At 43.6% G+C, this 24,035-nt stretch overlaps 1 protein-coding gene across 2 annotated transcripts in view; it reads left to right on the top strand.

The window, feature by feature from the left end:
- The first annotated feature begins 19,454 nt into the window (after nt 1–19,454).
- Nucleotides 19,455–24,035, top strand: part of LOC310644685 (uncharacterized protein) — a 41,501-nt gene continuing 36,920 nt past the window's right edge. The window contains exon 1 of one of the 2 annotated variants that reach the window (XM_083369946.1): nt 19,455–19,602. In XM_083369946.1, coding sequence (XP_083226072.1) covers nt 19,553–19,602 — 50 coding nt within the window. In that variant the 5' untranslated portion in view covers nt 19,455–19,552. The remainder of the gene's footprint in view (nt 19,603–24,035) is intronic. The other variant, XM_083369947.1, reaches the window with a different exon arrangement.

The raw sequence follows: 24,035 nt of genomic DNA, 5'->3' as shown, positions 1-24,035 counted from the left end.
CTTCTCTTGGGGGACCATGGCTGGGGGAGGGGGGGGCAGGGAAAGCCACCCAGCTTTCCCAAGCAGCCAGTGAGGACAACTGGCAGTTACGTCCTCTTTGCACTGATGATCGGTGGTCACAACCTGGAGGGGTGTGATACCATCCAGAGCCTTGGGAGGTCCCGAGTGGCCACCGTCTAGAGGCCTCTCTCAGCGTCTTTCCTGAGGAGACTCCATCTGATTGATCAGGCTGGGCACATCCTCCGGTGCAGCCAGGCAGAAAGAGGAATGCCGAAAGGCGGGGAGCCATTGGTCCAGGCAACTCTGCTAACAAGCTGCTGGAGGAGGTCCCCCACCCCCAGCCTAGTTGATATTCTGAGCAGGGACTCATCAAGTGACCGAGCTACGGTGGTGGTGGTGATGCGTCGTTCTCAACCAGCCACAGCGCCCAAGGGGCTACACCGACCAATAGCCTCATGTGCAGCTCTCCTCCCTCCCTCCCTCCCTCTTGCACCAACGTACATTTCACAGCACGGGTGGCCTGAGAAAGGTTGGGTCTTCTAGGATGCCTCAGTAGCTTCAGGTCTGCTTGCTGCTCCCCTATTGAAGATCTTCTTTTCGTTCATTCCTTAGCCGCCTTCCACGAATGCAGAGCTGCCCAAGGTGCTTAGAGTGCGCAACCCAAGAAATCCCAGATCTGTTTTAAACGATAGATCAGAAGAATCCCATTAAAGCCAGCCAGATGCAAAACATAAACACCCAAAGTATGAGATACAGGGCTTTTTTTTGTCATAGAACGCTCAGAACGGAGTTGCGGCACCTTTTTTGGGTGGAACCTTGTAGGGTAGGCAAGGTGGGTTGTATGACATGTGTGAGTTCCGGCACCTTTTTCTTTTACAAAAAAAGCACTGATGAGATATATAACTGTGATAATACACACTATTTTGAAATCCAAAGAAAACCCTTTAGAACTTCCCAACCTGCTGTCTGGGGAATTCTGGGAACTGAAGTCCACACATCATAAAATGGCCAAGGTTAGGAAACACTGCTTTAAAATAACACCGGGGAGATTATAGTACCAAGAGTCACCAACCCTATGATTCTATTTCTATTCGACCCAAGGCAACACAGGTGGCTGTGTATTTTAAGGGCCTTGACAAAGAGCCAAAATATCACAGCAACCACCCCACGCACCCAAGATAAGGCACTCTTTAGGTTAACCCTTGCAGGACAAAGGAACTGACCAAGGAACATCAAAGCTGTGCATAAAATGCCTCTCCAAAAACCAGGGGGAAACTGCTGCATGGTTCCTTGCCTTGTGCTATGGCTTAGGAGAAGGAACGTGTCTGTCATAGGAAGCCGCCAAGTTCCCAGAACAAGCCTGAGAGAGCCAAGGACTCAGGGTCATGTGAAAAAGGGCTAAAATTGGGACTGCCAAGGATTTCTGCTGATGCTGTCTATTGCTAGTGCAGTATGCCTTCAAGGAGGCAGAGGCAGGCCCAATTATTCGGGAAGGCCTGGTGGTTTGATCTTGTTAGCGTGCTCAGGTCAAAAAGGTGCTTTCTCCAAAGACCAAAGCATCACATTTACTGTACTTCTTCAAGCCCAGGGTGCAATGATCTGAAATCTAAGCAGAATTGCTGCCACAAGTAGTTCATAAAGTAGGACCACACTTGAGACCAGAAAAGTTGTCATTAAACAGTTAGGTCACTAAGCAAGACATCACATGACTGCACCTTATGACATTCCCTGCTGGCTTCCTCCATTGACTTGCTTGTCAGAAGCCAGCTGGGCAGGTCACAAATGATAATTGTGTGTCTTGTAACACTGCAATGGTCGTAAATATTAGCTGGTTGGCAAGCGATCTAACTTTGTTCTTATGATCCAGGTGCACTGCAATGGCCATAATTTCAGGGAGAAGCCATGTCCCTTCATGCAGCACCATTGTAACTTCAAATGGTTATTAAATGACTGTTGAGGACTACCTCTAGTGAGAATCATAGAAAGAGACTCTGGAGCTCTCTAATTGAGCTTCTGCCCATGAACCCTTAGACCATCCCAGACCTCCAAAATGGTTGTCCAACTTTTGTTTGAAAATCTCCAGTGATGGACCTTCCATGACTCCAGGAAGCAGGCTGTTGAGAGGCTTCACAAACACTCATGGTCAAGAAATTCCTGCTTATTATGAGATCGGATCTATTTGTGCAAAGCTTCCACCCACTGGTTCTCATTCTACCCTTGGGTGCTTGGGAGAATAAATCCTTATCCTTAGGACATTCCTTCATATGTTGGAAGATGAAGATTGTGTGTCCCCACTATTTATTTATTTATTTATTTATTTATTTATTTGTTTGTTTGTTTGTTTGTTTGTTTGTTTGTTTGTTTGTTTTTATAAACCGCCCTTCTCCCGAGGGACTCGGGGCGGTGTACAGAGTAAGGTAGGTATACAGATTGAAACAATACTGAAAAACAATAGTCAAAACAAACTGGGACCCCAATTAGAGCTATCAGGCCAGGCCGGGCTGCTGGAACAGGTAAGTTTTTAAGTCGCGCCGGAAGGTGCGGAGGTCGGGGGCCATCCGGATTTCAGTTGGCAAGCAGTTCCAGAGGGCTGGCGCACCCACTGAGAATGCCCTCCCCCTGGGGGCCACCAGCCGACATTCCTTGAGCGGTGGCACCCTGAGGAGGCCCTCTCTGTGGGAGCGCACAGGGCGGAGGGGTGTTGACATCTTCTCTCTACCTCAAACACACCCAGTTCCTTCCAATTGTTCTGCAGAAGACTTCATCTTCAAGCCCCTTACCGTTTCTGTGGCTCTTCTCTTCCCAATCCCTCACCATCCTATAGAGTTGCACTTTGGTATCTATGAGGAACAGTCATAAAAGGAAAAGCATTTACAGCACCCATTTTAAAAAATGCCAGTTTTTCATGACCAACTTAATCCTCTGCAAGTGTTTCCACCACCTGCTGCTCTGGTGTTCATTCGCACTGAAGCTGGAGACAGAAAATAATGGAAGACTCAACAGCTTGAAAAATCAGGGATGTTTTTGGAACTGGTGGATTGAGAAAATGAAAAGAACAACTCCTGTTGTGTGAGGTTAAATGGGGCTGATTTACTCTATATTTAGCTCTACATGTGTTGTGGTAATGTTCCTGTTTTGCATGCTGTTGTTCTTCTAGGTTAGCATTTCTCAAACTTGGCAACTTTAAGATGGGTGGAGTTCAATTCCCAGAATTCTGGGAGTTGAAGTCCACCCATCTTGGAGCATATTTTTGGACAGAGGGCCAAAAAAATCAAGATGGTAGCTGCAGCTATGCTGTTGAAGCTCCGCCCCTTTTTAAGGGCTTCACAACCTGTAAGAAAGGGTTTGGTCTTTGATTGTAGGGTTGAAGCTGCCATCTTGATTTTTTTTTAACCTCACTGTGATCCTCCAGATAATCACATTCATAGGACCCCAAAAAAATGCCCAAAGAAAAGAACAATTATATATGCAGATATGGTCTATTCAAATTCCAGAAGTCAATTAAAGACACAGCAACAATTACCTGGTTAATCTCAAAATTTAGCACTGTTGACGTCTTCACAAATTGATGGAGGGAAAAAAAGTGATCTTAAGAAAGAAAGAGAGCTTTAAGGGAAATTCAGAAAATGAAACCCATACAGAATCTCAGCCATCTACTAGGATGTATATATAAATTGCTATTAAAACTTGACAGAGATAGAGAGTAAAAAAATCACAAGTGGATGCAAAATCTAAAAGAAATAATTGCAATACAACAATGGGAAGAATTACGGAAGGAAAAAAAATCAATAAAATTTACCTCAAGCTACATTTTAAGACAAAATTGGTATGAAATGTTTACAGATGGTACACAACTCTCTCAGTAATGACAAAAAATAAATAAACTGTATAATAAAAGATGTTACAAATGTTGTGTTATGGAAAGAACATTTCATTATATGTGGTCATGTAAAAAGAAGACAACTCAAAAATACACAATTAAAGATCTCTGAAAAACAAAGTTTGAATTGAATCTTCCATTTTTTATATATAATTAGGATTTCTTCCAGAAGACATGAATTAAAAAGAACATTACAATATATTGAGATATAAACTGATGGCCACAAAGACAAACATTAAAAGAAATATTTTGTTAAAAATACCAGCCTGGGGTAAAAATACCAGCCAACTGGGAATATGCAGCAGAGGCAAAATTAAAAGTCCACACTCAGAAGAGAATCTTGACCAAGTTTAAGCTGGAAAAGCTTCCTGTGTATCACACATCATACAATGAACCTAGAGAGCGTGGTTTTTAAGGGGGGAAACTATTAACACAAGGACTGCAATCAGAAATAATTTTGAATGTTTGTAAACATGCTGATTGTAATTATCAGGGAGAAGGGAGGAAATTTGAAATCAAGTAGTATTTATTTATGTATTAATCATTTTTAAAAGAAGAAGGAGAAGAAGGAGGAAAGAAGAGCAAATGAACAATCAAAAGGAAAATAGATGATACAGAAATACTGTATATCATCAGCAAGCGGACAAAGGATTTACCAAGATTGTATATAGTAAGGGCTCAGTTTATCACTGATGATAATTTAACCACAAAAAAACAAAGTAATTTTTAATAGACTTTTGATATTTTGTTGTGCTTCCGATTTCAGTTTTTTACAATAGTCAATTCTTGGTTCCCATTTATATTCCAAATATTTACTTTTGCCTTGCTGTGTAATATTTTGACTGTCTGGGTCTAGCAAGAAAACCTTCTCTGCCGCTGCCACTGCATTATGGAGCATCCTTCCCACCGGTGGGGGGCAGGGGTGGACCCCCACTCTCCTGGCCTTCCATGAAGGGGTCAAACCCTGACTCCATGGCCTTGAGTAGGGGGCACAAAGGTCCATGCAATCATGGGGCTGGCTAGTGCCCTCCCTCCGCCTCGATTAACCAATGTTAAATGACCATCTTGGGATTTTTTATTTCTTTGAAATGTTACAATGCTGTAATCATACAGCAATGTTTTAAATGTTTAACCCTAAATTAATATTAACATGTTATTGTTAATTTTATAAGAAGAAATAGGAATGACATGATAGCAGTCTTCCAGTATTTGAGGGGCTGCCACAAAGAAGAGGGAGTCAAATTATTCTTCAGGACAAGAAACAATGGCTGGAAACTGACCAAGGAGAGAAGCAACCTGGAATTAACAAGAAACTTCCTAACAGTGAGGACAATTAACCAATGGAACAGCTTGCTGTCAGAAATCGTGGAGGTTTTGAAGAAGAGACTGGATGGTCACTTGTCCGAGATGGTATAGGTTCTCCTGCTTGAGCAGGGGGCTGGACTAGAAGACCTCCACGGCCCCTTCCAATTCTATTCTATTCTATTCTATTCTATTCTATTCTATTCTATTCTATTCTATTCTATTCTATTCTATTCTATTCTATTCTATTCTATTCTATTCTATTCTATTCTATTCTATTCTATTCTATTCTATTCTATTCTAGATTGTACACTGCCCAGTGGGTGGTCTAGAAATATGCAATATAAATGAATGAATAAATGAATGAAGGTGGTGTATATAAAAGCCAGTGTTGCTTAAATTTGCATTGAGTAGGTTTTTTTTAATAATGTTTTACTGGTAGTCCATAACTTGCGGCCATTCGTTTAGTGACTGTTCGAAGTTATGGAGGCACTGAAAAAGTGAGTTACAACAGGTCCTTGCATTTACACCCATCGCTGCGTCCCTGCAGTCACATGATTGTGACCTGGGGGCTTGAAAACTGGCTCACATTTGCAACAGTTGCAGCATCCCAGGGTTACGTGATTGGCATTTGCAACCTTCTCAGGGGCTTCCGACAAGCAAAATCAGTGGGGAAGCCAGATTTGCTTAACAAGCACACGAGTCACTTAACAACTATAATGCAAAAGGTTGTAAAATGGGATGCAATTGCATGATGACTCACTTAATGAACACATTGTTTAACAGGGGTGTCAAACTCAATTTCATTGAGGGCCGCATCAGCATTGCGGTTGCCCTCACTTGGGTGGGCGTGGCCTACTGGGTGGGCGTGGCTAGAGTGCATATGGCCTACTGGGTGGGCGTGGCCAGCTCTACATCCTTCGCATCAAGGGTGCCTATGGGGGCCTGGGCAGGAGTGGGACAGATCTGAGGGTCTCTGGCAGAAGGAGGGTCTCTGGGCCAGGGCCAAGGCAGTGGGGGCCGTTCCCTCACTGTTTCCAGGATGGCTTCGGGGGCCACATGAAACCACTTCGTGGGCCGGATCCGGCCCCCGGGCCTTGTGTTTGACATGTCTGGCTTAAGCAATGGAAGTTCCTATCACAACTGTGGTTGTAAGGGAGGATGACCTGTATGGATTTTTCTTTTTCTCATATTTCTCATACAAGATTACATAAGTTTATCCTTAGAATAAAGACAATGGTGATATTCAGATTCAGAGTTTTATTGAAAAAGGAAGAAATGGCTGACGTGTCTCACCAACTAATACTTCCACACAAATATGTTTACCCTCCTGAACACAGTGTCCGTTTTGCCATCTAGAAATCCTCCATCTCACTCCTAAATGCTGACACGCATCTCAAATATCATAGAAAGCTTTTGTGGCAGACAGGAACGGGGTTGGAAACACTGTTGTTGCATCTAAAATGTTGTGCTGCAAGGCGTCCCTTTTCGATAAAGAGGATGATAGATTTTATTTGTCATAGTTACCATCATAATCTAATAAAAGTATTTTAAAATGGCTTCTCATTGCAAAAAAACCCCACCCCTAAAATGATTTAAAATGTAAAGGTGCATCTGTCTCAAATTGCTGACTCCATCAATGCATCCATTCAGTTGTGATGAGAACAATTATCCAAAATTGCAATTTATATTGCTTTGTGCAGCAATGCATGTATCAAAGGATGAAGGTTCAATTGCACCACTGAGCTGCCACCTTGATTTTCACACATACACAAATGCATGCACATGCACACACACACACAGAGAGAGAGAGAGAGAGAGAGAGAGAGAGTCCACAGATTACACAAGGCACTTGGCTCTTGGCTCAACTCAGATTAGATCGCTGTAGAAAAGCCATTAGATTCATAACAGTTTGTGATGGCTGCATCTCATTCCTACAAACACACACACAGACACACAGACACACGCCACCAGGGTTTCATCTCATTGATTGATTGCACTGGCAGGGCCCTTGTTTCCTCTATAGGGAAGTGGGATTGATGGGAACGGTAGTCTTAGATACCCCCCAGGGTGGTGATCTGGAGAAAGCTGGTGCAACTGGTCAACCTTCACCAAGCTCAGCCATAGCTTTGCTTTTAGACCAGGTTCTCTCTCTTGAGCAACCTCTGGATAAAACTGAGCCTCACCACACCAAAACTGCTTTCTTATTCAGAGCTTTGGACCTCCTGTTCTCCCAGGAGATGCAAGTAGAGACTCTGGGCAGCTGTTCTTCAGAATCAAAAGCAGGCTGCATTCTCCTTGCCTGATGCGCCAGTCTCTTTCTGGGCTCAGGAACACAGATCTCCTGCCCCCAGGGGGTTTAGCGCCAAGACGCATCCCCTATACTCAAGTCAAGAAAAGCAGCAGCACACTTCCATCACAATATGCACTCAGCCAGCAACATTAAAGTATGGACATGGATATTTGGGCGGGGGGGATGTAAAATTAAAGAAACCAAGCAGCTGAGTCAATGCAAAATGGAGTCCCATTATTTCATATTCTCTCGTGGGGTTCAACCCTTCTTTCTGTACCTGGTCCACCATTCTCCTGTCTGTGCCCTTCACTCTGTTGCATTGCTGTTGCATCTGCTAGAAATGCAGTTTGAGGACTTAAGCATGTACCGAATTTTTCTGAGTCTTGCTACATTTTGCTTGAAATGAATTGTCCATATGACTTCAAAAGAAATCCTGAGGTAGAAGATACTTCCAGTGTAATCTCCTGGACCCCCTGCATGGATTGCCCCTATGACTACGTAGGACAGATAGGGAAATACTAACCACCAGATTGCAAGAAAACAATCAAGCGATCAGATGAGGCGACCCAAACTCATTGGTAGCTCACACTGCAATAAACAAGGATATATATTCAATTTTGCTGCTAAGATTGTTGGATGAGCAGGCACAAAACAGCCAGGGAAGTGACTGAAGCCTGGGAAACGGGACATTCATCAGTCAATCAGGAGTGCTGATTTACTACCAGCTTATCAAGTACTGAGGAGGTGAAGGCTTGGTAGCACAAGGAAACAACAGCTAATGAGTTAATAGCCAGCCATCAACACCCCAATCCACATCTAAAAAGCCACACACAACAGGGACCATATAAATCCTACTGCACAGAATAGCTCAAAACACACACTCTGGTAGAGAGAAGTTCCCGGAGGATGGGCTCCAGCTCGGAAGACTAAATCTCTGATTGGATCCTGCAACATTATCCTGGGACATGTATATTTGCCTTCATTCCTGCTTGTCAGGGATAGATAGGATACAACAATGATGATAATAACTGGAATTTATTAAGGCGTTCCAGAATTGAAGATTTGTCATGGATATTAATTATGGAATATTGGAAAAGCCAAGACTGGATTTGGTTTGAGCTATGGCTTGCATTAATTGGTTTGTTTTGTTTTTTTCCCGGCAAAGACAAGAAAGGGAACAATCTGGTCAAATTTTCCCCAGTCATTTCATTTTGAACACAAATTCCCACACAAATTTCACTTGTTATTCCTGTTGTGAATTTTAATCTTAAAAGACATATGGGCTATTTGAAAGGCTAACTATTACTTCTGTGTGCTTTGTCAGTATTGGTATCACTGAAAGCTTAATTGCATGTTTATGTTTGCTTATTCCTTCGCACCAATATTATTGCTATGATTATACTGTTGGAGCACATCGTCTAGGTCAGGGCTGGGCAACCTCGGCTCTTTTATGACTTGTGGACTTCAATACCCAGAATTCCCGAACCAGCCATGCTGACTCAAGAATTCTGGAAGTTGAAATCCGCAAGTCATAAAAGAGCCAAGGTTCCCCACTCCTGGGCTAGGTCTAGGAAACTGAACTGCAGCAAGAGAATGACTTCTTGGTTTCTGCCAACCCAAGAACATCTTCATTGATAGTCCAACCTTTAAGAACCGAAACGATACCTATTGTATATAGCTGGACATTACCGGATGGAATATAGCTAGACCTCAACTTATGACCACAATTGAACCCAACATTTATGTTGCTAAGCGAGACATTTGTTAAGTGAGTTTTGCCCTGTTTTATGACTTTTCTTTTCATGGTTGTTAAGTGAATCACTGCAGGTGTTAAATTAGTAACATGGTTGTTAATTGAATCCGGCCTCCCCATTGGCTTTGCTTGTTGTTGTTGTTGTTGTTAGTTGCGAAGTCGTGTCCGACCCATCGCGACCCTATGGACAACGTTCCTCCAGGCCTTCCTGTCCTCTACCATCTTCTGGAGTCCATTTAAGCTCACGCCTACTGCTTCAGTGACTCCATCCAGCCACCTCATTCTCTGTCGTCCCCTTCTTCTCTTGCCTTCAACCTTTCTCAGCATGAGGCTCTTCTCCAGTGAGTCCTTCCTTCTCATTAGGTGGCCAAAGTATTTGAGTTTCAGCTTCAGGATCTGGCCTTCTAAAGAGCAGTCAGGGTTGATCTCCTCTAGGACTGACCAGTTTGATCGCCTTGCAGTCCAAGGGACTCGCAGGAGTCTTCTTCCAGTTCATAGTTGGAAGGTCGCAAAAGGGGATCACATGACCCTGGGTCACTGTGACTGTCGTAAAGATGAACCAGCATCTGAATTTTGATCACCTGACCATGGGGATGCTGCAATGTCATAAGTGTGCAAAATGGTCATAATAAGTCACTTTTTCCAGTGCCATTGTAACCTCAAATGGTCACTAAATGAACTCTTGTAAGGCAAGGACTATCTATACACAGAAATCAGGTTGACTGTTTTTTTGGTGCAAGCCGGTGGAAAAGCTCAGTTACAACAATAAAGACAAGGCCAGCGACTGATGGTGAAACATATCACAAATTGCTCATAGGCAAGTTCTGTTAAACTACAGATGGTCCTCGAATTACGACTATAAACATACCCATCCCAATGTTATGACCTTTATTGAGCCATTCAGTAAGTCAACACGGTAGTCATTAAGCAAATCCACCATTCATCATGGGCAAGGTTTTGTAGTAAATGCCGGTTTTCAACAAAATTGTCCTACCCATTGGACGCTGCAAGCAACCATAAATGCAGATGTGTTGCCGAACCCCTGAAGTAAGGTCACATGACTGTGGGGGAGGGGGCGAGGTTGGACCTTCGAATCCAGGTTGTAAGTAGCCCCAGAATGGGTCCGTCGTAACTTTGAATGGTTGCTAGGTGTTCAGTCAGATGTTGACAGTCACCTGTAAAGTAGAAGAAAGCTAACCAGTTTTTCAGGATGTGACCCACCAGGAATCTCTTTGAAGTTCTGAACCTCAGTGATGGGGAAACGAGAAAGGCGGGATATAAATGGGATTAAAATAAATAAATAAATAAATAAATAAATAAATAAATAAATAAATAAATAAATAAATAAATAAATAAACTGGGGAAAGTTGTTAAGGAAATAATCAACTTGTTCAGGATAAATATGAAAAGTGACCGCTTAAGACCAAGAAACAGAAGAAAACACATCGGGTGTCAGAACGAGATGGGAGAAATTACAGTGTTGATGGCTACTATGGTGTCAATCCGCTTCCTTTCTTTAGCCCCCTTCCACATGAGCTCCAAAATGAAGCAAAGTCTTCCCAGATGGGCAAACCTCCTTCTGGGGCTGGTTTTAATTCTTCCTTGCTTCCAAAGTTCCAAAGTCTGTGGTTGGGTGTTCCATTTCTACAAAGTAAGTTGTCAAAGTAAGTTGCCAACCTAGCAGTTCGAAAGCACGTAAAAACGCAAGTAGAAAAATAGGGACCACTACGGTGGGATGGTAACAGCGTTCCGTGCGCCTTTGGCATCTAGTCATGCCGGCCACATGACCACGGAGACATCCTCGGACAAGCGCTGGCTCTTCGGCTTTGAAACGGAGATGAGCACCGGCCCCTAGAGTGGGAAACGACTAGCACACATGTGCGGGGGAACCTTTACCTTTACCTTTTTTAAGTTGTCATCTGGAAGCAGTGTCTTCATATCTGGATGGACAGGAATTGACCATTTAGAAGGAGCCTTCTGGACCTACCCAAGGGCACTTTTGCTGAGACGTCTTCCCCACAAGGAAGCTTTTGAACTTCGCTGCTGCTCGTGTGTGCCTGGAGGCAGTTGTGCACTGTCAGGGCTTCTCTTGGCATAAATGAGGAACTATTCCTGCTTTTTTAAGACATTGCTACGTGGTGTTTTCCCCTCTTCTGCTGCTGGGCTAGTCCCATTTCCTGTGGTCGGGCTTTCCCTCCAGCTGTTTTACTGAAAACCACTCCAATTCTAGTTCTTGCAATGCTCTGAAGGCTCCTTGGTGGAATTCCCCCATTTCACTTTCTTTTTCTCTCCAGGATGTCAGGAACCCAGAGATCCCCACGTTGGGCAAGGCTTGTCAGAAGCTAAGTATACTGCATCAGCTTTCCAGTGCCTTATTTCCAGAATATGACTTTTGCTGAAGTGGCAAGGAGAACCGGAACGTTGCCTTGTTCACTGATGGGCATGGGCAGCAGGGAACTAAGATGGACTGTTGTGTGTCAGAGGCAGAAGCCAAAAAAAGACAGAAAAAGCAGTAAGAAAACACAAGAGGAGGACGAATAGAAGACAAAGATATCTGAACCCCCAATGAAATTCAACAAATGACCCAGAGGGATTGCACAGGGTAAGCTACAGCAGAGAAGACCCAATTATTTTGAGTTGGTACTGCTCAGAATTGCCCATTAGAAAACATCCTGGGGGAACTACAAGCTGACAAACTGTCATGTTGAATTCAGATCTCCCTCTCTCTCTCTCTCTCTCTCTCTCTCTCTCTCACACACACACACACACACACACACACAAACGTTGAATCACAAATGTGCCCTGGAAAGAGAGAATGTGATTGAATTACATCTAAGTAACTAACATATGGTTGACTAAAACAATTTACCAGTTTAAGTAATACTCATTTATTCATTAATTCATACTGGAAAGAAGACAGCCTGAGTCTGAGATCTGAGCGTCAGGTGACATGGTGAGCTCCCACCTTTGCCTTGCTGCTGCCCACCTAGCAATTTGAAAGCCTGAGAACGCAAGTAGATAAAGAGGTACTATTTCAGTGGGGAAGAAACAGCGCTCCATGATGTCATGCTGGCCACATGACCACAGAAACATCTTCAGACAATGCTGGCTACAATGGCCCTTGAAACGGAGATGAGCACCATTTCCCTAGTCGGCTAGACTAGCAGAATAAAATCCGCAAGAACTTTCCTTAGTTAATACTCATAAAAGGGAGGGATAATGGAGGTGGCAGCATCTAGCCAGTCTTAGCAAATACCAGAACAGCTAAGCAGAGTTGGCTTTGGTTAGTCTTTGGATGGGAGAGGTGGTGGCTAGAAGAATGCCACGGAAGTCACCCACTTCCACGCTGCTCCCAGGAAAACCACATAGTTTTGTCTGTAAAGGTGCAAAGTGTTTAGTCTGAATTCAGAGGAGTTATGGAACCCTGGAGGTGCATCCTAAGGTAGTGGTGGCGAACCTATGGCACATGTGCCAGAGGGGGCACTAGGAGCCCTCTCTGTGGGCACACGCACCTCATTCTTTGGCAAAGTTTTGGGAGGAAAAAGCCATTTCTCAAGCCCCTTCCTAGCCAAAACAAGCCTCTGGAGTGAGCGCGCTGTTTTCAGCTTTGTGTTTTATCAAATCTGACACCAGAAACAGACTAACAGATGACCTGAGTGTTACATGTATTGCTCTCAAACTTACAAAGTATAAGCCAAGGTTAGACAAATTATCAGCATGCATACAACAGCAAAAAATCACATTCATTGTTCAAAAGCATGCCAAATGCAAACTTTTACCTTTCAGTAAAAAGTTGTTTGTATCATTGAATTATTGTGTTTTTCTTTTAAGACAAAAGATGTTAATGTATGAGTTGTTTTTTCTAAACTAAACCCTCAGTATTCAGATTAAATTGCCGTGTTGGTACTTTGGGTTTTGGGTTGCAGTTTGGGTACTTGGTCTCTAAAAGGTTTGCCATCACTGTCCTAAGGCCTTCTATCCCAGGGGTCCTCAGCCTTGGCAATTTTAAGACTTGTGGACTTCAACTCTCAGAATTCTGGGAGTTGATGTCCACAAGTCTTAAAGTTGCCAAGGTTGGAGACCCCTGTTCTATCTCACTTTCCAAGATGTTTAGCCACCACAGTTATTGCCTTAAAAAAATAATGAGACATAATGTACCTATTTTTAGTAACTGTTCCAAGCCTGGAAACCAAGAAGTGTAAAAATGTTGGTCCCATGCCATCCAGTGATGCTACCATGTGAGCATCACACCATCTCAGCCAATTGGAGGCTCAGGTTTCTTTTAAAAATGGATGCAAAATATATTCTCTCCTAGCCTGCCTTGACCTTGAGGTTGAGAGGAAGTGGCTCACAAACTCTATTTGATGCAGAATTTCTAAAAGCTGGATATCCATGGCCTTTGTGGTAGATAATAATCGATGATTTTTTTAAAATAAAAAATAAAAAAGCAGCTTTTTTATTTAAATTGGATTTTTTTTATTTAAATCGGATTTTTTTATTTTATCAAATGTATTTTAATGCTTTCAGAGTAAAAATCTATCTAAATATAGTTTTCTATTGAAGATACATTAATACTTTAGTTTATTCGGTATGAAATGGAGCTTAGTTATGTAGCAGGAGGCTGTATATTCTGCAATATTTACATTTTTGGTAAACTCATTCAATGAATCCAAGCTCTGCAAGCTGAGATAACATGCACTGCATTGATGCATTCACACAATTTCACGGTAACCATGAGATAAATCATAAAACAAAGTTCAGGAATATTCCTTTATCTCATTGTTTTGCAAATCTATGTACACTACAGACTGTATGATTGTTCGAAGAGAAATGCATCTGTACCAGTCTCTTAAGTGTTTAAATTAAATAAAAGAATTTGAGTACTTCTCCAACTATGTGTGATTAACCTCTTAACCCAAAATCGGTTCTGATATAGCTGTTTTACTAACCAGACAGCTTATTATTCTAAATAGGAAACCTTCATTTTGTTTGCAAATAATAATATTAAAGATTCTAACTACCAGCAAGAATGAGTCCTTACTGTTCTGAACCAGCCCTCTTCTCGCACCCCTAATCAAAAGAAGAGTCTGGAAAGCGTCCAAGACCAAAAGGCTTCTGCCAAGTTTTAATTACACTGTTACAAGAATACAAGAGCTTGACTTCTCAAACGGAAAAGTTGCTTTCAGCAACCAGCCCCTCCCCAAACACTTCTTTTATAGAGAGCTCAGGGCGTGGTCTCCCTGTGCCTCCTCCCGAGGAGTCCCATAGCCTTTCTTTGTTTGTCCCTGCTCGTCTGCCTCCTGCGTCGGGCGTCCTTGAACAGGGCCAGCTGTGGGTCATCATCCTCCGCACTCTCGGGCTCACACAGCTGAGAAGAGGTTCCCGGCTGAGGACTCTGCAAAGTCTCCAAATCATCATCAGCCGGTTCGTTTCCCTCCTCCCCCACATCTGAGTCCTCCGATACATCGGACCCGGCTGTCGGACCCACAGGCTGGCCCTGAGTCACAACACTTACCTTTAAAGAGCACCTGTCATTTCAGATCCATCATGGCAGCGCCTGTTGGCGGGCATCCACTCACCTGCTGCCCACCACATCCCTTGCCATGTTGTGCCGCTGCCGCATCACTAGCCGTCCCATTAAAGCAGGGGTGTCAAACTGCCGGCCCACGGGCCCGATGCGTCACAACAAAACCGCGCCCACCCCATTGCTGGCAATGGAGAAAAAGCTCTGATATGTCGTGCGACGTCACATGACGTTACGAGTTTGACATGTCTGCATTAAAGTGAGTGGGACTGTCGGTGAGTCGACAGTGGGTCAGAAGAGGAGCCATTGTGGGACAGAGATGGCAGTTGCTCTTTAAAAATTATGATTTAAATCGAGCTGTTTTAAATCAAGCCTTTTTACTAGTGATTCAAATCGTGATTTAAATCGTGATTTAAACTGACTTGATTTAAATCAAATCCACCCTGTCTGTGAATATTCTGGATCCACCAGCCCAAGCCTCCTAGTCCACTGCTGAATGATTATGGATAACAAAACTTACCATCCATAACTGGGAATGAACTGTTCCAGGAAATGTGCACCTCCCCGTGATTATTTGGCTGCTAAAACAAAAAGAACAGCGAGCAAAAACAGTTTAATGAAGATTTTATTCAAAAAGGGGATGCCTTTTTCATCACCAATAATGTTATAGAGGAAGGTCCCGATTAGTACAGTTAATGAATCCTATGACAGGGTTGCACTATTTGAAATTGTGCTATTGGAAGTGATATTTCTATGGAAAAAATGGTAATTTATTTTTATTTTTATTTTTATTCCATTTATATCCCGCCCTTCTCTGAAGACTCAGGGCGGCTTACAAGCTTAGCAGTAGCCCTCATTCTATGTATATGCCTGCTTATTAGGGCTTTCGGGGGGCCCCCCAAGTGGCATTTTTACAAAGTCAGCTTAATTGCCCCCAACAATCTGGGTCCTCATTTTACCTACCTGGGAAGGATGGAAGGCTGAGTCAACCTTGAGCCTGGTGGGATGCGAACCTGCACTAATTGCAGGCAGCTGGTGTTACTTAAGGAGGCATTAGCCCACTGGCTCCAGCTTGGTGGAAGCAGGCAAAGAAAATTTCTAAACCTAAATGTTTCTAAGTATACTGATGAAATATTACAATAGAGGATAAAAAGAATACACCGATAGTCCTCGAATTATGGTCAGTCATTTAGAAACTCTTTCAAAGTTATGAGCCCTGGACCTCCCCAGGGTACTTATATAACCCAGCTTCAAACTTCTGGCAGCTGCCCCCCCCACAATTAACTTGATTACATTTTGGACACTGAGCAACTGACCCACATTTAGGGCCGTTTGCAGCATTCTTTAGTCACTTCATTGCAATTTATGACCATTTTTGCCAGAAAGCAGTGTTTGCCCGAAACTTCTGGTTTCCAGCAAAAGACTCCTTTTACAATCAAAAGATTTGTTTAATGACCACAGTATGATCTTAACGACCATGGTGAGTCACTTAATGACTGACAGACAAAAGTTTATAATATTGGGCATGATCACATGATGCCTCACTTAATGACTAGCATGACTTATCTCAGTCATTCCAGGATCAATTACGGTCATAAGTTGAGGACTACATGTACTTATAATTTACATTTATGGTTAAGTCACACAGCAATAATAGAAAGCAAAATAAAAACAGAACAAAAAATCTACTGCAGATTCAGGCATTTTAACATCATCTCCTATTTTAGAGTTGCTATGACCACACTCATCATTCAGTTGTATCAAATATTTGCTCTAATGTAATTAAGAGCCTATAAACCCTTGTTCTGTTTTCCTCCAAAGGAATCTTCCATTTCCCTATGTTACACGTCTAAAAATCAGCAATATATAAAACCAAAACTAGAACTGCATATCCAATGTTGCACTAACTGATTTTGGGGTAGTATTAAATGCAACCTGATATCAATTTGCAATTTGTGCTAAATCAAATATTGCATTATCCAAACTTGCACTAATCATGACCTACCTGTATGTCATGATAAAGTCCAGGTTTATTTGAAAATTGCACATCAACTTGTGACGGATTATTTTGTCTTGAAAAAGTTTCAAAACACCTTTAATAAGAGCCTTATTATTTATTTATTTATTATTTATTATTTGGATTTATATACCGCCCCTCTCCCGAAGGACTCGGGGCGGTGTACAGGGCAATTAAAACACTATATGCAACACATAATATACAAAAGTAAAATAAATTATGATCATTAATGGCTGAATGTGTGAAGCTGGACTTGCTATTTTTAACCATCCAAATAGTATTAACATTCTCATTTACATTTCTAATTGCAGAACCAGCCTTACCTCTTTCCTCCCTTCTTTCCCACTAATACATTTTATCATTTTATACAGTTTGCCATATGTTACCTTAAGGCCCTTGGTGACCAAAAGTGATGTATAAATTCCTCAATTAATTAGCAATGACATTGTACCAAGGAGCTTAAGCATTTTGTACGTAAAAGTTGACTGCAGGCTGCAGTGTCCACACCTGGGGTCAAAAAAGTCAAGATGGTGACTGCAACATGATTGAAACCTGCCCTCCTTTTTAAAGATGGAACAGACCTTAAGCAAGAGTTGCTTAAGCATTCTCTAATCAAAATGGGGGGGGGCATATGGGAAGGTGCCCCAAGATGTGATGCAAAACCATCTTGTTTTCTTGGGGTAGCGAAAGAACAGAGGCACCTTGCTACACTTCTCCCAGGAAGACGGTCCTGGGCCGTGGTGAGATTCAACTGCTTCGCACCACTCCAGCAGAACCGGTAGCTAATTTTTTGTTGCCCAGGACCAAATGGACTTCCGGAAGCGGTATATACAGAGAACCGGTTGTTCACATATTTAAATCCCACCACGGCTCCTGGGGAAAGTCTCAGTGAAGCATGTGTGGCCTCAAACAATTTACTGGGCTTATTATGCTCCCTGGGATTAATAGTTGTGTAATGTATTGGCATTTTACTTGAACTGTTTCATGTGTCTGTTTGAATGCTGCTTAAGGTTGCTCAACTGGTGTGTCTGTGTAACAACTTGCCAGACTTGCTGTCTCCAAGATGATCATTGGATGATTTGGGGCGGGAATGAGTTCCTTTAAACCTATTGGCTGCCGCCTAGTGGCCAGCTGTATAAGTAGCTGCGCAGAAGCCTCTGATTCAGTTCTGTTCCTGTTTGCCTCAATAATATAATGTTCCTGTTTGCAAACTCTGGTCTCGCTTACTGCCTCCTAGGAACTCACTACACAACAAGCTGAATGGGAAAGGGCAATTTGCAGCAATGAATTAGAGGTCAGATCATTTTTAAGATGGATGGATTTTAATTCCCAGAATTCTCCAGCCAGCATGGACATCGGTCTTAAAGTAGCCAAGGTTGAGAAACACTGGATTAGGATTTTGAAACAGCAGACAATTACTGCTAATCCTTCATCTCTCTCAGGCTTCCAATCCCTGGGCAGGGATGGGGATGAATTTGGGGACCAGCCCTGGGGCAAGACAGCGTGGCTCAACAGGACTGTCTTCTCTCCAGGCCCCAGAGATGTTGAAGACTGGTCCTAGAACTGCTGCGCTTCCACAAGGCAGTCCCAAATCCATTCTCTGCAGCCAAGCCATTTGATAGGAATTGATCAGAGACCGACTGGCAAATTAAGGATTTAAATGAACATATCTCAAGAGTCTCCCCCTGCTCCAAAGCAGGGAGTGCTGTACAAAGAAGGCAGCAAATATATTGGGGGGGGGGACTGTTTATGTAAGGCCCCATGCCAAGCACATCATGCAGCTTGTATTTATTCATTTATTTCTGCTCCTCCAGCACAAGGAAATGGCAAATCGCTCATTAAGCCAGCGCTACTTCCTTTGCCTGAATTAACTGGCCTTGAAGCAGGGCTTCAAAGGCAAAAGATTTCTGTCTCTTAAATCAGGGTTTGCGGTGTGAAATCAAAAGTCTGCCTAATGTTTGTCCTCTTAACAAACCTTTCTTATTCTTTCTCTCAGAATGCGTGTAGGTAAAAACAGTCAAAATGGCATCCATTGACCATGCAATTAAAGCCTCATCTCTCTCGTTTCTTTCATGTGCAATGCAGCTTATGGGGAAAGGGATGGGGTTTGATTACATAGTCAGTGGATGACGCTTTTTTAACAATGAGCTGGAGGAGGAGGAGGAGGAGGAGGAGGAGACCTCACCACATGCTGAAATACCAATAACACAACTCCATTTAGCCTGGACTCTCCAGTGTGGTGTAGGGGTCATAGTGTAATATAGGAGTGGTGACATCTGGCTTTCTTTGTCTATAGGAGTATGGAATTTGTCTATCTGTAAACGAGCTTCTTTTTAAGCTCTGCATGCCTGTTTATCAATACATCCAAATATTCTAGGCGGCCCTACATCTGCAGTGATATCCCAGCCATAGCACAAGGCATGTAGACCGAATCCTTTGAAGACTCTCTCTCTCTCCCTCCCTCCCTCCCTCCCTCCCTCCCTCCCTTCCCCCCCTCTCTTTCTGTGTGTATGTACAAACAAGCCACAACACACATTTCTCAATCCCACCATCCAGAGAAGCACAGCTGCTGCTGGGATCAATTTCTTTCTCCTCTACGCCAGGTCAGGCATCCCAGAGGGAATATAGTTTTCAGAGTCCACAAATGGAGCCCTCAGGGGCCGTGGCTATTCCTGATGCCGTGTCCACATCTTTTAAAGATAGGGCCAAAGTCCAGACTTGCAGCCGACGGGCTCACCGACTAACTGACAGGAAACTCTACCGCATTGCAAGGAACCAGAAGAATGATGTTTCCCGAAACAGCCCTCTTTGTGGTGAACTATATTCTGGCTAGGTAGGTTCCTTCCTCGTATTTTCCTTGGGCAGAGGGTGGATGGGAGATGCAATTGTCAAATTTCCAAAAAAATCATGCATGTCCAATAGGCTGGCAAGGATCTGTTTGTCTGGCGATCATTTTAGCTGGCACTTTGAAGTAAGCCATCTGAACCACCAGATTGCTATAAACTGCAACTAACTTCAAGACAGGGAGGCAGCTTGAGGTAATGGTTGAAGACAACAAGTTAGAAATGGGAGATGGTGAGCTCTAGTCGTGCCTTAGACCTGAAGCCATCTGGGGGTCTTTGAGGTAGTTCCTCTTTCTCAGTCATTAGGAAGGAGAAGGTAAAGACAACCCACTTCTGAAAACCTCACCTAAAACTGCAGACCTTTCCACGGAGTCATCAAAGAAATTCAAGAGAAGAGTGCCAAACCCTTGTTCAACAGGAAAAATAAATAGATTTGGATGGGGACAAGTTTCCTGGGAGATGTAGATCCAAACTGTAGTGATGTCTCCTATACACAATTGCATGCCCAGATGCAAACGGGCAAATGCAGGCAACGGGCATTTTTGCCCAGGGGAAACTGGACTGCTAACTGTGGGTTGCTCTTCCTTGGAAAAGCCAGTCAGGTATTTCTCCCATTGCCATGACCACCTCTAGATTGGAGTGTTGGAAGTTCTCTTGGTAGGACTGTCTTTCACAAGGTTCAGGGAGAACAAGAGGACCTAGACCCTGGAGCCAAATGATGAGGAAGACAGATAGTTGAATGCATGTGCCAGTGCTTTTATCTGATCTCTGCTGGCTTTTGTCTGCCACTCAAAAGGCCTAGTGATTTGCTCTCAGAAAACCTTCCAGCTCTTGCCATCTCACTATGAGCTCAATGAAGCTGAAATGGGTCCTTTGGATAATTTCATCTTCCCTTTCAAGAGGTTCTTTTAGTCTTTCCTTGGACCTTGAAAATATGTGTTGATAAGGAGCTTATCTCAATGATGAGATAAGTTCCTCTGAAGCACCTCGGCACCAAATGATGGGCGAACAGTAGATTCTGGTAGAGTCAGGATTCCTTGAATGAATTCGGCTGTAGCTCCTTAGATACTCAACATAGCAAGGCTAGAGAAGAAGACTTGTTCCATGCACAAATGAGGCCATTCAAAGTAACTGATTGCCTCTGTGAACTGCTGGGTGGTAGTGTAGTGGTAGCCCTCTACTTACAGTCATTTGTTTAGTGACCATTTGAAGTTCCAACAGCACTGAAAAAAGTGACCTGACCAGTTTTCACACTTAAGACCATTGCAACGTCCCCAAGGTCACAAGATCAAAATATGGGTGTTTCTGGCAAATGGAATGGATCGATGACAGTCGCACTGTCTTGGGCTCATGTGATCACCATTTGCGACCTGCCCAGCCAACATCCAACAAGCAAAATCAATGGGGAAAGCCATATTGACTTAAGGACCACATGACACACTTAAGAACTGCAATGCTTCGCTAAACAACTGTGGCAAAAGTCACAGTCCTTCGGGAGAAGGGCGGTATAGAAATTAAATTAATAAATAAATAAAACGAGGCAAAATTTACTAAACGACTGCTTTGCTTAACAATAGAAAAAATGTGCTCAATTGTGGTCGCAAGTCAACTTTAAACCAGTGTTTCTTTAATTTTTTTAAATTTTTCTCAACTTTAAGATGTTAAAGAGAAATCAAATCTGGAACCAAGGAGAAATTTCCTGATAGTAAGAACAATTAATTGGTGGAAGAGCTTTCTTCTCAGAGTTGTGAGTGCTCCATTGCTGGAGGTCTTCAAGAAAAAAATGAAAAGCCATTTTTTGTCTAGGATGCAATAAGGTCTCCTGCCTTGGGCAGGGCTTGGATTAAAAGATCTCCCTTCCAGCCTTACTATTCTATGGTTTCTAAGTGTGGACTTCAACTCACCGAATTTCCCTATCCAGCATGCTGGCTGGGGGAATTGTGGGAGCTTGAAGTTCACACATTATAATATTGCTGAGATTGGGAAGCACTGCCTTAAACCCATCAGTCCTTTTCCCCATGATTTAAGCTGTGGTGTTACATATCAGCTAGTAGTTGGTATCGTGGACATTCCTGTCCGTTGGAACTATTACTGTAATGTCTGGCGCTCGGACCGAAGGAACAGCTGACGCGGATATCCAAGAACAGGCTTTATTCAGCTGGGACTGGACAAAGACAGTGAGTGCCAGAGCTCCTTATATACTCCGGCTGCCGGCCCAACGCCCAATCCTAACAGAGGAATTCTCCCGCCGTACGCAGCCGACCAATCACACGCTCCCCCGCTGTTGCTGCCAGCCGAGCTGCCAAACTCAGCTGTTACGGAGCTGTCCGTGAATTACCTCAGCTTATGTACATAACAATTACTTTAACCATTTACTTAGTTATCAAATTATATAGCAACTTATCTCATGAGAAATGACTCAGTGGTGTACAATAGTTATTGAAAAGTATAGGTCAGTGGTAGCGAACCTATGGCACGCGCGCCATAGGCGGCACTCAGAGCCCTCTCTGTGGGCATGCTTGCCATGCCCCGGAGATGGCAGCTATCCCTCTTCAAGCAGCCCGCTAACTCTCCGAGGCCCCATGTGGCCGGATGCATCCCGGCACGGCTGGTTTCCCTCCCTCCCATCCCATTTCTCTTGGCCTCTCATGCTGTCCTTTTCCTGGGCACGACCCACTACATCACCTCCTCAGCTGTTGGCCGGCCATCCAGCTCAGAGGCGGCTTCTTTGAACTGCTGGCAGTGGGCTGCGGAACCCCAGAGGAGGCAGCCGGCTGTGGCTGCTGATGGACACCGTCGGCCCCCGCGTGCTCACTGGCTTCTGTGTGCGGGGGCTGATGGTGTCAGGCAGCAGTTGCCCTGGCCCTTGCCCTGCCCCATGGCAATGGTACCCCTGCCCTGCCTCGCCTCACCCTGCAAGACGAGCCTCCTGCCTACCGCCCCACCTGCCAGAGACCCCCTGGACCTCCTCCATCCCTGCCCACCCCCCACAGGCGTCCCTCTCCACAAGCAGCATGGAGGTGACCACGCCCACCTCGGCCACACCCACCCAATCTGCCATGACCACCTCAGCCACACCCACTCAGTGGGCCACGCCCACCTGGCACCCGGCCATAAATAATTGGGTTTTGGGTTGCAGTTTGGGCACTCGATCTCTAAAAGGTTCGCCATCACTGGTATAGGTACATAAAAACATACTTTTAAAAACAGAAAAAAATCAGCATTAAAAATGGAGAAAAGAGAAACTAAAAATACATACAAACTCATAGTTAGGGCTATTGGAAAAAAACTAAAGCAATCCCCCCCCTCAAAAAAAAAAAACTCCAAACAAACCAACAACTGGACAACCACTAGATAGCATAAAAGAGTCCATTTTCTGAGTCTCTTTGCTACCTCCTAGTGGCTGCTTCCATATGGCAGCCCTAAAATTGTGGGTGGGCATGTCAAGAGTGAGGGCGCCCAGCATTTAGCCTGTAAGCAGCCGGCAGCAGCCGGCTGCTGTTACTCACCAAAACTGATACAGCTCATTTACGGCGCCTTTTCCTCCCAGCTTGAAAAGCGTTACCAGAGGAGACGTGCTCAGCCGCTCATTTACTAATTCTTAAAAAGACACAATCTTCTTGTCCTTTCTAGAAAAGAGCTTTCTTTCATGATTACAGCTAGTCCTCGACTTGTGACAATTGGAAGCAGAATTTCCATTGCTAAGTAAGGTCACTGTTAAGGAAGCCACATCCGATTTTAGGATCTTTTTGCCCGAGTGGTAAAGAGAATCGCTGCCGTTGTTAAGTGAGTCACATGGTTGTTAAACCAATCTGGCTTCTCCCAATGATTTTGCTTGTCGGAAGCCAGCTAGGAAGGTCACAAATAATGATCGCATGATCCTGGGACACTGCGACTGTCACCAATACTTGCGAGTTGCTAGTTTTGATCACGTGGCCATGGGGATGCTGCAGTTGTCGTAAGTATGAGAACTGGTCATAAGTCACTTTTTTTAGTGCCATTGTAAATTTGAATGGTCACTAAACAATGAGTTGTAAGATGAGGACTACCTGTATTTGCGTCTTTTCAGCTGAAGTTATACACATGACTTTCTAAAAGGGGGTGGGAGAAATAAACCTTGAATCATAGTCTAAAATTATCTTATACTAGTTCCGCTTTCCCCCATTCTGTGTCCAGGAAGCAAGGCACCTCTTGCTATTTGGGGTAATTTTAATTGGTTTAGTGGTCAGAGTGGCTTTCAGCCTTTGCGCTTTTTATTTATTTATTTAGGATTCTTTTTTGTTGTTTGTTTGTGTTCTGCTTTTAGTACTTTCTCTGCAGGAAGGAAGTTAATAAATAACATCCCCCCCAATTTTAAGTTAAGTTAAAGTTATAAATAACTTCTGTAGCCACTTGCCACTCAAACAAACAAACAAACAAACCA

Source organism: Vipera ursinii (assembly GCF_947247035.1).
Source record: "Vipera ursinii genome assembly, chromosome: 9".
NCBI classification, from domain to species: domain Eukaryota; kingdom Metazoa; phylum Chordata; class Lepidosauria; order Squamata; family Viperidae; genus Vipera; species Vipera ursinii.
This window is presented reverse-complemented; position numbering and strand designations above follow the sequence as displayed.